The sequence below is a fragment of the Eubalaena glacialis genome, chromosome 1 (genome assembly GCF_028564815.1).
Source record: "Eubalaena glacialis isolate mEubGla1 chromosome 1, mEubGla1.1.hap2.+ XY, whole genome shotgun sequence".
NCBI classification, from domain to species: Eukaryota; Metazoa; Chordata; class Mammalia; order Artiodactyla; family Balaenidae; genus Eubalaena; species Eubalaena glacialis.
In genome coordinates this window covers 189,665,527-189,681,342 of record NC_083716.1, presented here as the reverse complement: position 1 = coordinate 189,681,342, position 15,816 = coordinate 189,665,527, and the positions used below count along the sequence as shown (strand labels likewise).

The following is a 15,816-nucleotide window of genomic DNA, read 5'->3' as shown; positions in this document are numbered from 1 at the left end:
GACATTTCCATTTTGTGCTAGGAAACATTGCTCTGTTCTCTGTGAAGTGGTATCATATCCCTACAAGTTTTTCTCCCTCTGATTATATATATATATATCCAATGATGAATTCTAGGCTATCTTTAGCCAGCTTTAACTTTAGCAAGTTCTTTTTGTTTTAGTTGGAATTTATTGCTCTCTATATCCACTTCAGTGTCTGCTTTTTATTATTGGTGCTGTTCTGTGTCTAAGCAGAAGATAATCCTTTATCCTGCTACTTATCTTTATTGCTTTTTCCTGAACTCCTCCCTTCTTGAATTTGCACACTGAAGGAAAACATTAATTTTATGTAAATAATTTTAAAATTCTTTTATGAAAACAATAACAAAAACATAGCATAGAGCATCTAGATTTCATGTATTATTTTTCCTACTTGCTAGATTGTAATTTCCAAGCATGTTCTTATCTCATCAACATAAGGAGGTCTATGCCTGACCTAGGATCTTTCTTTTCTTTTCTTTAGAAACTTGTGGTGGAGAATGTTGATGTGCTAACACAAATGAGGACCAGCTTTGACAAACCCGACCAGATGGCTGCACTCTTTAAAAGATTATCGTGTGGGTAACTCATGATACTTTTTATAAGCATTAAGAACACCTTGACACTCAGTATTTAGCTTTTGCTCAAATTTTATAAATATAAATATAAGTAGTAAGTTATGAAAAGTACTCTTCAGTAATGAGGAGAACTAGAAAATTTTTGCAGTCAAAGGATCTTTTAAGTGAATGGCTTACCTGTTTCATAATTTTTTTTTCTTTACCATACTCTTAGTACCATGTCTCAAATATTTGATATCATTATCAATTAGTTCATGAACCCATTAAATTAAATACAATAAATCTATATTAATTTAGACTAAAGGAGATTTAACTTTCAAGTCTGTAATTTTCTGAAAATCAACTTTATCGAGGTATTGCTTATGTAAGTAAAATGCACACATTTAAGTGAACGGTGTGATGGATTTTGACAAATGTTGTATACATCCACATAACCATTACCACAGTCAAGATGTAGAGCAGTCCCATCACCTCAGAAAGCTTCTCATGACTCTTTGTAGTCAGTTTCACAACCCTAGACAGTGACTGATCTGATTTCTATCACTGTAGATTAAATTTGCCTGTTCTAAAACTTCATATAAACAGAATCACACAGTGTATACTCTTTCGTATATATTGTTGAGATTCACCCCTCTGTGTTAAGTGAATCAGTAATTTGTTCCTTTGTATTGCTAACTAGTATTCATTGCATGAAAACCTGAGCCTACAACTTAAAAAAATGTCTTCTTGATACTGATTCTTTGTGGGAGATATGTGAAATAGCAGTGAATCTTAAGTGTTTATTAGAGTATGTTTAGCCAAGTACCTATTTTAGATGTACTTGAATTAATTTCATTTGATTTTTGTCCTTGAACTCAAAGTTATAATTAAAAATTATTTTAAAGTCATACTTACTGATTCATTCAAAAGCCTTTGCAACATTAAAAATTTAGTGAAATCCTAAATTAAATATTCTCTGTATTTGAGAAAACCAGAGTTTATTTTCCCAAATAAAAAATAACCCTGAAGTAAATTAAAGATGCATATATTTTATATACTTCCCCTTTGATGTTTTTCTTTTAAATGTTTTGCAGCTATATCAAATTTTATAAAACTATAAAATGATTTAGAGAATCACTTTATTAGGCTATCTTATCCTGCTTTTAAAAATACAAACTTTGGGACTTCCCTGGTGGCACAGTGGTTAAGAATCCGCCTGCCAATGCATAGGACACGGGTTTGAGCCCTGGTCTGGGAAGATTCCACATGAGGTGGAGCAAGTCTGTGTGCCACAAATACTGAGCCTGCACTCTAGAGCCCATGAGCCACAACTACTGAGCCCTTGTGCCACAACTACCGAAGACCGTGCGCCGCAACTAGAGAAAGCCCACACGCAGCAACAATGACCCAATGCAGCCAAAAAATAAATGAATAAAATACAAAATTATTTAATAAAAATTAATATAAAACTATACTACAGGTTGCCCTTTAGTACAGATCAGTGGTTGCCAGAACTGTAAAGGGAAAGCAGCAAAGGAGATTTTTGGGGTGATGAAATTGGTCACCACTGTGGTGATGGTGGTAACACAGATCTACACACGTTAAATTTTTCCTAGAGCTGTACACTGAAAGGGGGAAAAGTCAAGTTTACTGAATGGAACTTTAAAAAATGAAATTAAAAAAATGAAAAAGGAAAGATTGACTTGGTAGCATTATAGGGAGGAGGAGTGTGAATAAATACTTAGTAAGGGGACTTCCCTGGTGGCACTTAGGAATCCACCTGCCAATGCAGGGAACCCAGGTTCGATCCCTGGTCCAGGAAGATCCCACATGCCGCGGATCAGCTAAGCCCGTGCACCACAACTACTGAGCCTGTACGCCACAACTACTGAAGCCCGCGTGCTGCAACTACTGAAGCCTGTGTGCCTAGAGCCCATGCTCTGCAACAAGAGAAGCCACCGCAATGAGAAGCCTGTGCACCACAACTAGAGAAAGCCCGTGCACGGCAACGAAGACCCAACGCAGCCAAAAATAAATTAAAAAAAATTTTTTTAAATCTTAGTAGGATATTATTTTTTAAATCCCTCTCTGATCTCTTTTGTTCATTGTTTTTTTTTAACATCTTTATTGGAGTATAATTGCTTTACAATGGTTTGTTAGTTTCTGCTTTATAACAAAGTGAATCAGCTATACATATACATATATCCCCATATCCCCTCCCTCTTGCGTCTCCCTCCCACCCTCCCTATCCCACCCCTCTAGGTGGTCACAAAGCACCAAGCTGATCTCCCTGTGCTATGTGGCTGCTTCCCACTAGCTGTCTGTTTTACATTTGGTAGTGTATATATGTCCATGCCACTCTCTCACTTCATCCCAGCTTACCCTTCCCCTTCCCGGTGTCCTCGAGTTCATTCTCTACGTCTGCATCTTTATTCCTGTCCTGCCCTAGGTTCTTCAGAACCATTTTTTTTCCTTTTTTTTTGGATTCCATATATATGTGTTAGCATACGGGTATTTGTTTTTCTCTTTCTGACTTACTTCACTCTGTATGACAGACTCTAGGTCCATCCACCTCACTACAAATAACGCAATTTCGTTTCTTTTTATGGCTGAGTAATATTCCATTGTATATATGTACCACATCTTCTTTATCCATTCATCTGTCGATGGACACTTAGGTTGCTTCCATGTCCTGGCTATTGTAAATAGAGCTGCAATGAACATTGTGGTACATGACTCTTTTTGAATTATGGTTTTCTCAGGGTATATGCCCAGTAGTGGGATTGCTGGGTCGTATGGTAGTTCTATTTTTAGTTTTTTAAGGAACCTCCATACTGTTCTCCATAGTGGCTGTATCAATTTACATTCCCACCAGCAGTGCAAGAGGGCTCCCTTTTCTTCACACCCTCTCCAGCATTTATTGTTTGTAGACTTTTTGATGATGGCCATTCTGACTGGTGTGAGGTGATACCTCATTGTAGTTTTGATTTGCATTTCTCTAATGATTAGTGATGTTGAGCATCCTTTCATGTGTTTGTTGGCAATCTTCTGTTCATTGTTATACTATATACTTATGTTTTCTAGTATGTTTTACTTTATTATTATTTTTATTATTTTTCACATTTCTTTAATTTTTAAATACTCATTTGATCACCCAACTGGCCTTAACCCTACTTAATTTCATGCTAATAAACAACATTTTGACTGTGTCATCTGGTTAGAAGCAACTAATCCACTGCAGTGTTCAATGCATGTTTACTGTTACTTTAACTCTTCTATTCGTGGATTTGAAACAAAATGTTTTTTGTGATTTGGAAAAAGAAAAGATCTGCTTGAGAGTGACTTATTTAGGGGGATAGAGAAAGCTACGCTTTGAGTTGAACTGTTTTCCAGAATACTCTCTTTTGTCTCTGATCTCTGCTTTACCTTTGTGCTGCCTTTATCCCACATACAGAAATTGATTTACTTTTGTAGCAGTTTGATTTTCATAGTCAACAAACACATTCTTTTAAATACCCTAAAAAAGAGAAAGCAATATAATTTATTAAAAGTAGCTCTGGGGAATTCCCTGGAGGTCCAGTAGTTAGGTACTTTCACTGCCATGGTCCAGATTCAATCCCTGGTTGGGGAACTAAGATCTTGCAAGCCACGTGGTGCAGCCAAAAAAAAAAAGAAGAGTAGCTCTGAATTGGGAGACAATCTGAAATTAACTTTTAGTTTTTCGGAATTTCTGACTATGTGACTTGAGCAAATTTATTTTATTTATTAAAACAATAAGTTAAACAAGATTTCTTAATGTGAAGTTTCTCAGAACTGTTAATGTATTGTTATTGTGCATATTCAAGAGGTTATAGATACAGTCTTTGCAAACTTCATTAAATTCTGGGTAACATCCTTTGGGAAGTATATGATTATATCACACTACTTATTTTCTGATTGTTCACCTTATTCTCTGCGTTCTTTTTTCTGGGTTTGTTGTCTTGTTTTTTGGACTGGAATGCCCTTTTGTTCTCACTCCTCCTTTATGTCCATAAATTGGATGACATATTCTCAGAGAAGTATTTTCTTTTACCCTCATTTCTTCTCTCCTTATCTGGATAGTAACAACTTTCTAGGCTCATTTCTTGAATAACCATTTTATTGAACATCTTCTAGTCTTCTGGGTCTTAAGCACTCTGCTGAGTGCTATAGATAGATAAAAAAGATTAATAAGACTTTGCTCCTGTGGAATTTATAACATATTTGTGCCTTACATCATTTTGTTAACACTCTGTTTTAATTCTCATCACATTTTGGCTTATATTTATGCCTTTCCATGGGTATTAATAAAAGATGCTTATGGTAAAGGTTTAAACAAACCATACAGGAGGTAGAAAGTCAAAACAAAATTCTCTCCATTCCTACTTCTCAAAGGTGTAACTACAGTTAACAGTTTTCTATACATCTGTTGAGAAATTTATTATGTATATACAAATATGTGTGTGTGTGTGTGTATATATGTATATACATATATACCTTCTCTCATATAAATAGGATCATATTTTCTTAGTTTTCTTGACCGTCCATTTAGACTGTTACTAAGGTCTAGATTATTATTTTGTTTATGTTTGCTTTCTTATTATATAGTACAATGACTTGTATATAGGGAGTAATTCAATAAATTTTGGCTTTTTAAAATACGAAGGTATTGATCATTCTAATTCTAATCTCTCTTGATTTTATTTAACCAAGTTTTGATATTGAATATAATAGCAATAAATTTCAGAACAATGTTCTCTAACCAAAATGTAAGTGATCAAATCCATTCATAGTCTTCAGAAACCTGGTCTTACTGCTTATGATCTCAATAGTCATTTTTTGTTTCTGGACTCTCTAGACCTCAACAACTTAACTTAGCATCTCCAAGTTCCAGGGCCAGTTGATTTTTTTTTTTTTTTTTTTTTTTTGGCTGCGTCGGGTCTTAGTTGCGGCACACGGGATCTTCGTTGAGTCACGTGGCATCTTTCTTTGCGGTGCGCTGGCTCCTCATTGTGTCCCGTGGGCTTCTCTCTAGTTGTGGCATGCAGGTTTTTTTCTCTCTAGTTGTGGCACGTGGTCTGCAGAGCACGCGGGCTGTGTAGTTTGTGGCGTGTGCGCTCTTTCATTGAGGTGTGTGAGCTCAGTAGTTGTGGTGCACGGGCTTAGTTGCCCGGAGGCGTGTGGGATCTTAGTTCCCCGACCAAGGATTGAGCCCTCATCCCCTGCATTGGAAGGTGGATTCTCTACCACTGGACCACCAGGGAAGTCCCGCCAGTTGATTTTTGAGGATCCACTCTGATCAGCTTCTTCTTTTTCCCCTAGTCTCTCTCTCCTTCCTCCTATCACTACCATTAATGTGATAGGATTATACAGGTGGCTACTTGCATGATTGTTTCAGGATTCTGATGAACCATCTAAACCATTTTAAAGAACAGAGTGTACTCCACTGGAAGTAAACTATAATTTCCTAATTTTAATATCAGTTTTCAGTACCCTTGCCTCTTTAATCATTGGTTGTAATCAAATTGTTTTTAATTGTGCCTTTTATCATGGGGATTTTATGACTAAGAGTTTTCTCCATGGTTAAGAAAGAATCCAATTCACTCTCTTCTTTTCTCCCCTTCCTTCAAATTTAGCTGTTGACAGTGTCTTGAAGAGGATGACAATAATTGGTGTAATTTTATCCTTCCGATCATTGGCACAAGAAGCACTTAGAGATGTAAGAAACCATTATGAGTACATATCCTATAGCCAAATAATCCTTTTTAATTTCCCAGAAATTTAAAAGTAACTAAAAATTTATAGTTGGCAGTAATATAATTAAAATTCCAGTTTTCATAGTTTATATGAAATAAAGCATATAAAAATTATAGTTACTTAAACTCATTTTTTGTTTTGGTATTGAAATTTAGGGGATATAACTTGCCTGAATATTGTGCTACTTTTTCAACTTTTTTCTTCATTAGAGCATTTTCCATTTTGACTATACATGGTTTGGCATCAAATACATTCTGTTTATGTGTATTGTAGTACTTTAGAAAATCACTTGAAAATAGACAAAGTAAAATAATTTTTATGCAAACTAGAAGTAATTGAATGGTAATATCTCATAAGTTTAGAGGTTGCTTTTTAAAAATAATTCTGCATTCTTAATTTGTTTTCCTGCCTAGGTCTTGTCCTACCACATTCCTTTTCTTGTCAGTTCAATTGAAGATTTCAAGGATCACATTCCGAGGGAAACTGATATGAAGGTAATAAAACTTCTATTTGGATTTTACAGTTTCTAAAAATGACATATTTAACTTACATATGAAGTAAAATTTAATAAATCCTAAGCTACTATAAAGTTTATATTTTAGAGTGATGGGTTAGCATGCTTGCCTTTGAAAATGCATCTTAGAGAGCTCAGCACCAAAATACTATATAGGCATTTTGAAAGTCAATCTTCCTTGATCACGTATAGCAATGTAAAATGGGTTAATATCAATCACCTTTTCCTTAAACTGATAGCTGTTTATACATGGTGATAAGCAGAATGAAAAAGATAAGCCAGTGAAATGAGAGTTGTTTTGTTTTAAATAAAGCTAATTTCAGTTTTTAAAAATTGATGTTAAAAAGTCTTATAAAAGGATGTTAATTATAGGCTATAATTTTTAAAATTAGTATCCTGTTTTAAACAAATAAATATAAGAAGGTTGGTAGCCTTACCAGAGTCCACAGGTTTTGTTTGTTTTGTAAATTTATTGATCATGAAATACAGCCACTGATTTAATCCCAGCAAAGATTTACCAGTGGTTACACATCTAGTAAGTGACCTATCACATCTATATTTTCTAAACTTTCATGTTTCTTGGAAAGATTATTTTCTGTTTTGCATATTTTGAAAAGCTCTGACTTGAAAAAGTTATTTCTAAACTTTTTGTATGGCGTTCAAGTCTCAAATTTATTTTTGAGGCTTATCTTCCATTACTTGTTCCATCCTTCTCTCGCTCTCTTCACTTTCTTACTCTATCCCTCTCTTCCATTGGGTCCTGTAAGATGACCAAATCTTGTTGTGTGCATTCTCACATTTTCTACTTTGTTCTCTAATTTATTCTTCCTGAAAATCCTGGCTTCTTCTATTTTTGCCTTTTGAAATCCTGCTCATCTGTTAATGCCTGATTCAATTGCCATCTTCTAAGAAATATTGCTGGATCCCCAAGTGATCATTTCATCTCTTCTTTCTTTTTTTTTTTTAGTATTATCAGAGAACTTTTTGTTTCTTCATTGTAGAATTAAATATATTCTACCTTGTATTATAGTTGTGTTTTTACACTTAAATTTATACTAGATTGTAAACTTTTGTTGTTGTAATATCAGGGCTAACCAATTATGTAGGTAGTTTTTTGTTTGTTTTTTTTTAAGTTTTGGCTGCGTTGGGTCTTCGTTGCTGTGCGCGGGCTTTCTCTGATTGCGGTGAGCAGGGGCTACTCTTCGTTGCGGTGCACGAGCTTCTCACTGCAGTGGCTTCTCTTGTTGCGGAGCACGGGCTCTAGGCGTACGGGCTTCAGTAGTTGTGGCGCACCGGCTTCGTTGCTCTGCGGCATGTGGGATCTTCCCAGACCAGGGATCGAACCTGTGTCCCCTGCATTGGCAGGTGGATTCTTAACCACTGTGCCACCAGGGAAGTCCCATGTAGGTAGTTTTTAACTGAGTTATTGAGCAGAGTATCCGTGAAATCCATATATGATACCAAAAAAAATTAGTCATTTGAAATTGCTTTATCAGGTTTTAAATTAGTACTCCTTTAAAAATCTATTATAATAAGTAATTTACTGTATTTATAGATACAATATGATTAGGCATTGAGCCACTATAATTTTTAATTAAACAAGTATGGACATAAAACGTAAGGCCAGTAATTTTGATTCACTTTTGTTCTTTTTTTCATATCTGTTGGTTTGATCTTGATCTTACACTTATGCTTCCAAGAAAAATAATAGCTTTAGAATGATTCTGTTGGAATTGCCACAGAAAGTATACAAGTTTTGTTTGGCTTAGTGGTGTCAAGTTATAATCAGCAGTGCACACACACAAAATACTAAATCAGCTTGTTCAGTGAAGTTAGTTGTGCTGTAGTTCCTTCTACAGCCAAGTTTCTGAAATTCTCCAGTGTTCTTGTAGGCAGACTCTAAACACTATACCTTTTCTTACTAAAGTGAGATTTCTCAGAAATTTGTTAGAATATTTCTTACTCTATAATTCTTATATTTTTTAGGTTGCAATGAATGTATATGAATTGTCATCAGCTGCTGGATTACCTTGTGAGATTGATCCTGCCTTGGTGGTAGCTCTTTCCTCACAAAAATCAGGTAAAATGCATTAGTAATTATGTAGGAGTCTTAGTAAATAACCAGGACAACACAGATACAGGTGTGATACTTATCTATTTGTTCAACTGCCTGCTTTATATCAAGAGTTTTCTTTGTTTGTTGTACATACAGATTAGATATTTAAGTCATAAGACTGTATGAGGTTATTAAGCCCATTTAGTGTGCAGAAATGAAGAGGATCAGAGGCTGAGTCCTGGTACACTCTCAAGTTTAAGAGTTCAGGGAGAAGAGGAAGAACTACTGAAAGAGAAATTTGAGAAGGAAGGATCTGTGAAGGAGAAGAAAAACCAGGAAAGAATCACTTTGAGGAGAGTGGAAAGGGAATGATCAGCTATGTAGAATTAATACGTGTGGCAAGAGCAGTGTCAGTGGAGTCTTAGAGGCAAAAGGCTCATTAAAGAGGGCTTAGGAGAAAACAAATTAGAGATAATGAGTATAAAACAACTCTCTCACAGAGTTTTACTGTAAAAAGGGGAGCAAAGAAATAAAATTATAGTAGCGGGAGGCAAGAGTAAAATCAAGAGAAGGATATTTTTCAGATGGGGAAATAATAGCATTTGTATGCTGATGGAGATGGTCTAATAGATAGAAGCATTGTTATCTAGAACAGGGTGTCTTGGGAATTCCCTGGCAGTCTAGTGGTTAGGACTCAGCTGTTTCACTGCCAGGGCCAGGGTTCAATCCCTGCTTGGGAAACTAAGATCCTGCAAGCTGCTATGCAGCCAAACAAACAAATAAATAAAATGTATAGAAAAGGGTGTCCTATATTAATTGGACTAGAGCTACTTACCATAAAGAGTCTGTGCATTATTATGTAATATTAAACATTCAAAATATTTTAAAATCAGCCCTTTAAAATGTGGTACACAGAATTCTCTAGATATTTCTAGATTGTTCTACAAAGTAAAAACATTTCATCTGCTTCTGGTACTAAAATACCTTCCCCTACTTTCTTGCATGTAACATGGTGTTTGAGTTCATCAGTTCTTTTTTGATTTGACATTACTTTTGTTTCATCATTCATGCAGTATGTTAATTATAGTCACATGGATAATTACTATAATTACTTGATTTGCCACAGCTATATTTTTCATAATCAGCCAGATTTTTTTTTCCTGAAATATAGTTGATTTATAGTGTTATGCCAGTCTCTGCTGCACAGCAAAGTGACTCAGTTATACACATACAGACATTCTTTTTTTTATATTCTTTTCCATTATGGTTTATCACAGGACATTGAATATAGTTCCCTGTGTTATACAGTAGGACCTTGTTGTTCATCCATCCTGTATATAATAGTTTACATCTGCTAATCCCACACTCCCAGTCCTTCCCTCCCCCACCCACCTCCCCCTTGGCAACCGGAAGTCTGTTTTCTATGTCTGTGAGTCTATTTCTGTTTTGTGGATAGGTTGATTTGTGCCATATTTTAGATTCCACATATAGGTGATATCATAAGGTATTTGTCTTTCTCTTCCTGACTGACTTCACTTAGTATAATAATCTCTAGTTACATCCGTGTTGCTGCAAGTGGCATTATTTCGTTCTTTTTTATGGCTGAGTAGTATTCCATTGTATATATGTACCACATCTTCTTTATCCATTATCTGTTGATGGACATTTAGGTTGTTTCCATGTTTTAGCTATTGTGAATAGTCATGACCAGCCAGATTTTTAAAATATATTCTGGCTCTTTTCTTATGTTCAATTCTTAGTTATATGTGTTGATAAATAGTAAGGTGACTAGACGTTCCCAGGTACCAGATAAGTGAAGCACCTAGATAACCCACAATTTTAGTATATGGATGCAATAAATATTTTAGATAAATTATTTTACAATAAATATTTAAAACCTTAGGACAATACTAGTTATATTCATTTATGACTGGTTTCTCCTGTCTTCTAAAATGGAGAGGTTAGAAATCCAGTCTACTTTCCACATTTATCTCTTTTTAATAGTACATTTCACTTATATCTATTTTAGAAAAAAAACTTAAGAGTTTTTTGGATGATTTTGCAGAGTAAGTTATGACATAATTTTCTATACTGAAACATAGAATTTTCCTATAAAGTAATTTATTATTAGTTTTCAATTAGGAAATTTTAGGATTCCAGTTATTCTAAACATATTTTTAGTCCTGTAACTAAAACTGTATTTAGTTACAGGACTAATATTTTTAAACCTTACAGTTTAAAAAAAATTTTTTTTGCTTCATTGTTTTATTAGAGGTCCTTGAAATATGCCTGAGGACTTGATAATAGCCAATAGTAATGTGTTTTATTTCTATTCATTCTGTATTTCTTGTAACAAAATTGTAATCAGTTCTATAGAGACTCAGTAAAATACACAAAAATTAAAATATGCTTTCTCTGGTTTAGATAATCAACTCTTAACTAATCTTGACAGAAATACCTTGACTTTATTTTTAATTTTTATCCCTTAGAAAACATAAGTCCAGAAGAAGAATATAAAATTGCCTGCCTCCTCATGGTCTTTGTGGCAGTTTCTTTGCCAACACTGGCCAGTAATGTGATGTCTCAGTATAGCCCTGCTATAGAAGGTAATAGTGGTTTAAAATTGTTTTGGCACTGGAAAAGTTATGAGTTTTGACATAGTAGGTACTTTTCAAGTAATTGATTTTTTTAATAATAAAAAGTGGGTTAAGTTCTGCCGCTTACTAGTTGTATAACCTTGAATAGTCAGTTTTTCTTTTTCTAAGCCCCAGTTTCGTATACACATATGAAATGTGTATATGTGAGCCTGTCGGTGCCTGAATGTGTGTGTGGAAGGGGATAGTGAAGAGAGTATCCAACTCTTAGGATTATTTTAAGGATTGAATGAGGAAATGTTTGTAAAGCAGCTAAGCACTTATTTTTTAAGTTTCCAAGACAATATAAAACTGATACATGGTTTCTTTTAGGGGTTTTTGAAAATGTGCCTGTTTAATACAGATATAATTATTTGTTGTTCTCTTCTACACTGTTTTTAAAAGCACTAGTTCTCATGAAAGTGAAGGGAGAGCAAGCAAGGCAGGTTATGCTTCAGCTCTGTTTTTAATCATGCCACTATTTATGTAGATTATGAAGTCATTAAAGATTTGATATTTTGGGGTCACACAGAAACTACAAACCCTATTTGCACTTTCTCAGGGCACTGCAACAACATACACTGCTTGGCCAAAGCCATCAACCAGATCGCTGCAGCTTTGTTTACAATTCACAAGGGAAGCATTGAAGATCGGCTTAAAGAATTTCTGGCGGTGTGTATAATCAAACAAAACTCATGACGATTTTTAGAGAAAATTAAAAATCGTAACTATGAAGTGTAACAAAGTAAATTCTCTTAATTAATTAATTTATTTATTTTTGGAATAAGGAATAGGTAAAGATAAGGCATTAAAGTCAAGGAGCAGTTAGTTTAGCATTTTTTCCTTTGACTTAGAAGTCTCTCATTTCTAGAGCTCTGCAATGTGACTTTTTTTTCTAAGCTGATGTTTGGACTGCCCTAGAATTTTGCCTAGAGTTTGAAAGAGGAAAAAGCAAAACAAAGGAAAATTGAGACAAAGGATGAATGTATCCCTCTAAAAGGATGTATTTTACTTATTTCCATTTATTTGGAGAAAGACTGTTAATGGAAACAAACTCAAAAGTAAGAATATTATTCACTGCCAAAAGAGGGTAGTAGTGCTAACTCTAGCCTCATGAAGTATAGCTTTTAGTTTCTATGGTAGTGTAGCTCTTTCTTCCCTTTATCAACTTACCTTTTTCATATTTTAATTAAAAGAAAGATGCACTGTGGTATAAAGAACACTAGAATATTTGCTTCTTTTTAAGTTATAAATCCTGTTAGCTTTAAAAAAATTTTTTTTTATTTTTAAAGTAAACGTACTAGCAAACTAACTTGAGGACAAAATAACATCTATTTCAAAGAAAACAGTATTAAGAGTTAAAATTTTTCTTTTCATTTTCTTTATTTCCTTTAAGACTTAATGTCTTAATCTCATTGTGGTCCTATTAACTCAAACTCAATGTGAAATTTTCTTCTTATTTGGGAATTAAGAAATATAGTTAATACAGTTACTGGGAAGAGAAAAAGCAATTTAAATCGTTTTTTTAAAAAAGACCTGTTCTGAAAAAAATCAGTTTTAAAGACCAATAAGAATATTTGATTACATTTATTATCTCTGTATCTGTTTATACCTTAATAGCTCTTAAATTGTTGCTTGAATGTAAAGAACCTAAGCTCACCTTATGATTGAAATGTGTTGCAAGTTGAAGCATACTGAAAATAAGTGGTGAACATTTTATTTTAAAAAACTTATTTATTTAAAATGTATGTATACTTTTAAGCTTGCATCCTCCAGTCTACTGAAAATTGGCCAGGAGACAGATAAAACAACAACAAGAAATAGAGAATCTGTTTATTTACTGCTAGATATGGTAAGTCTTATTTTAATTTTTGCTAACAACAAAAAAGTTCCAGTCATTCCTGATAGTCTTTTCTTGATATTTCAGTCATTAAATTATAATAAGAGCTGATGTATTTTTTTTTAAACATCTTTATTGGAGTATAATTGCTTTACAGTGGTATGTTAGTTTCTGCTTTATAACAATGATGTATTTTTTTGACCATTTATATTCACTCCACCCAAGCCACACACTTTCTAATAATTGCTAAATAGACTGATATCACTTGTATTTTACCATATGGTAATCGCATCAGAAAACAACAGAATAAAAGATCACCATTACCTATAGAGTATTCTTTTATGAATAGTTTTTCAACCTATTGGGAAACACTCAGGCTTTATATTTTCCTAGTGCATCAGTTTGAACTCTTTTCTGAATTTTCTGTTTTTTGACTTCATCCCACCCATCTAATAACATTTCCTGTAATTTTCTGTGCCTCGTCAGTTCCTTCTCTTTACTGCCATGAAACCACCTGTGCTTGTTTCTACCATGTGATTCTTTCCTCACTTAGAATAATTTCCTTTATCTGCAGAGGTCTGTGTCTATCCTAATAATGATTCAGCATACCTCGTAGCTCGAATCTTTTTTCAGATTGACTTCCTTGATTACTTTGGCCTATGTTAATTTTTCTTCTCTTTTGAACTCTCTGGAACTTAACAGCTTTCCACTTAATCATAGATGGTCTCATGTTTGATTTGGCTTTTTAGCTTAGTGTTGGGTTCCAGTTAGACTTGATGATATGGACCACATTTTAAATGTGATATATTGTTGAGGGCAATGCAAGTGCTCAGTATTTCCTGTTGATTAATTGATTTAATTGAAAAGTAGTGATTTAAAATGTTTTGATAGCATACACTGTGGCACATTCGCATTTCAGATTTTAAAGTGAAAGGAAAATTTATGTCTATTCCCAATAACGGCAATATAAAATTATGCTTTACTAGTTGTCAGTAAATGTTCCCATTATAAATAAGTTGAATTGATGCATTTTTGGAATTTTTCAGATTGTGCAGGAATCCCCATTCCTGACAATGGATCTTTTGGAATCTTGTTTTCCTTATGTCTTGCTGAGAAATGCATACCATGCTGTCTACAAGCAAAGTGTTACATCTTCTGCATAAAATATCTACTTATTGAAGACAAGCACGCATTTTTGTTGCCTCGGTTTTACCTGTAAACTGTGGAACTATTTTACCTTAAGGCCTGAAAAACAGTTTTGTGGATTATTATAAATTTCTTTCATACAGTTGTGTTTTCTGATCATGGGTTTCTTAATATCGTTGTACTTCAGTATACTTGGTTGATTTAGGTTGCACATTCACTGAATTCACTGAAATTATTTCAATAATTTTAGAGTATCATTTGTTTGAAAAACATGCATTCTCTATGTTTTTGATATTTGATAATGGAAAAAAAAACCTTTGCTTGTTTATTTCTGAAAAAGAATTGTATTTAGTGATTATTTTAGATAGTGATATAGCATTCATCTGTGTGTAAATTATTTCATATAGGGAAGAGTTCTGACCTGTACCTATTATGGTTCTTATTGAAAACAAAACTGGATGTGCATTTCTGTGATGTTATGAATACATTTCTACTTTATTTTGAAACATTTGCCAAACTAATTACTATAACACTGTATAACATTAAAAATGTTAAAGGACTGCTTAGCATTAGAAGCAGACTGTGTCCCAAAATTCTAAAACAGCAGCAAATGTTGTTGCTTGTATAAAGCCTAATGATAATTTTTAGACTAATTTCCATGGTGCCCTGTTGGCATTAGCACTACCATTGAACCCTGCTGTATAATAAACAATCTTAGACATTTATCAACTGTTGATACAAATGTTAGTCCCTAACCACTTTTTATATGTTTTAAATTTTTGAAATTCAAGTGTACCTGCCATAACATAAAATAAACACTAGACTGTATCACATTTTGAATGATTTCTTTAATTTGGGATCCTCAGAAATTTACTCAGTAATATGAAAGTTTTCATTTAAACTTAGTTTAAAATAAACTTTAATTTATTCTAGGAATGTCTAAGTAGCATGTTGATACCAGGTCACCTATTATAAGATTTGTTTAAATGTTTTGAAAAACATTCCTCTAGAAAAAATATTAAAATTAGAAAATAAAATTCCATAGCTTTTTTTGGGGGGGTGCGGGTGCGCTCCCCAGATCTTAGTTCTCTGACCAGGGATCAGACCCGCGCCCCCTGCAGTGGAAATGTGGAGTCCCAACCACTGGACCGCCAAGGAAGTCCCTCCATAACATTTTTTAAATATTAAGAGCTGAATGGAAACTTGTGTGCCATCAACTTGCTAATTTTATGTGTGAGCAAGTGGACAGATATATTTGAAAGATTGGGGGAAAAAAA

At 33.9% G+C, this 15,816-nt stretch overlaps 1 protein-coding gene across 2 annotated transcripts in view; it reads left to right on the top strand.

Annotated features, from left to right (window-relative positions):
* Positions 1-15,372, top strand: part of NCKAP1 (NCK associated protein 1) — a 102,507-nt gene extending 87,135 nt beyond the window's left edge. For both annotated transcript variants that reach the window (XM_061185639.1, XM_061185632.1), the window contains 8 exons: positions 503-596; positions 6,230-6,312; positions 6,764-6,844; positions 8,851-8,944; positions 11,410-11,526; positions 12,116-12,225; positions 13,316-13,405; positions 14,440-15,372. In XM_061185639.1, the coding sequence (XP_061041622.1) occupies positions 503-596; positions 6,230-6,312; positions 6,764-6,844; positions 8,851-8,944; positions 11,410-11,526; positions 12,116-12,225; positions 13,316-13,405; positions 14,440-14,556 (786 nt within the window). In that variant the 3' untranslated portion in view covers positions 14,557-15,372. The remainder of the gene's footprint in view (positions 1-502; positions 597-6,229; positions 6,313-6,763; positions 6,845-8,850; positions 8,945-11,409; positions 11,527-12,115; positions 12,226-13,315; positions 13,406-14,439) is intronic.
* The last annotated feature ends 444 nt before the right edge of the window (positions 15,373-15,816 follow it).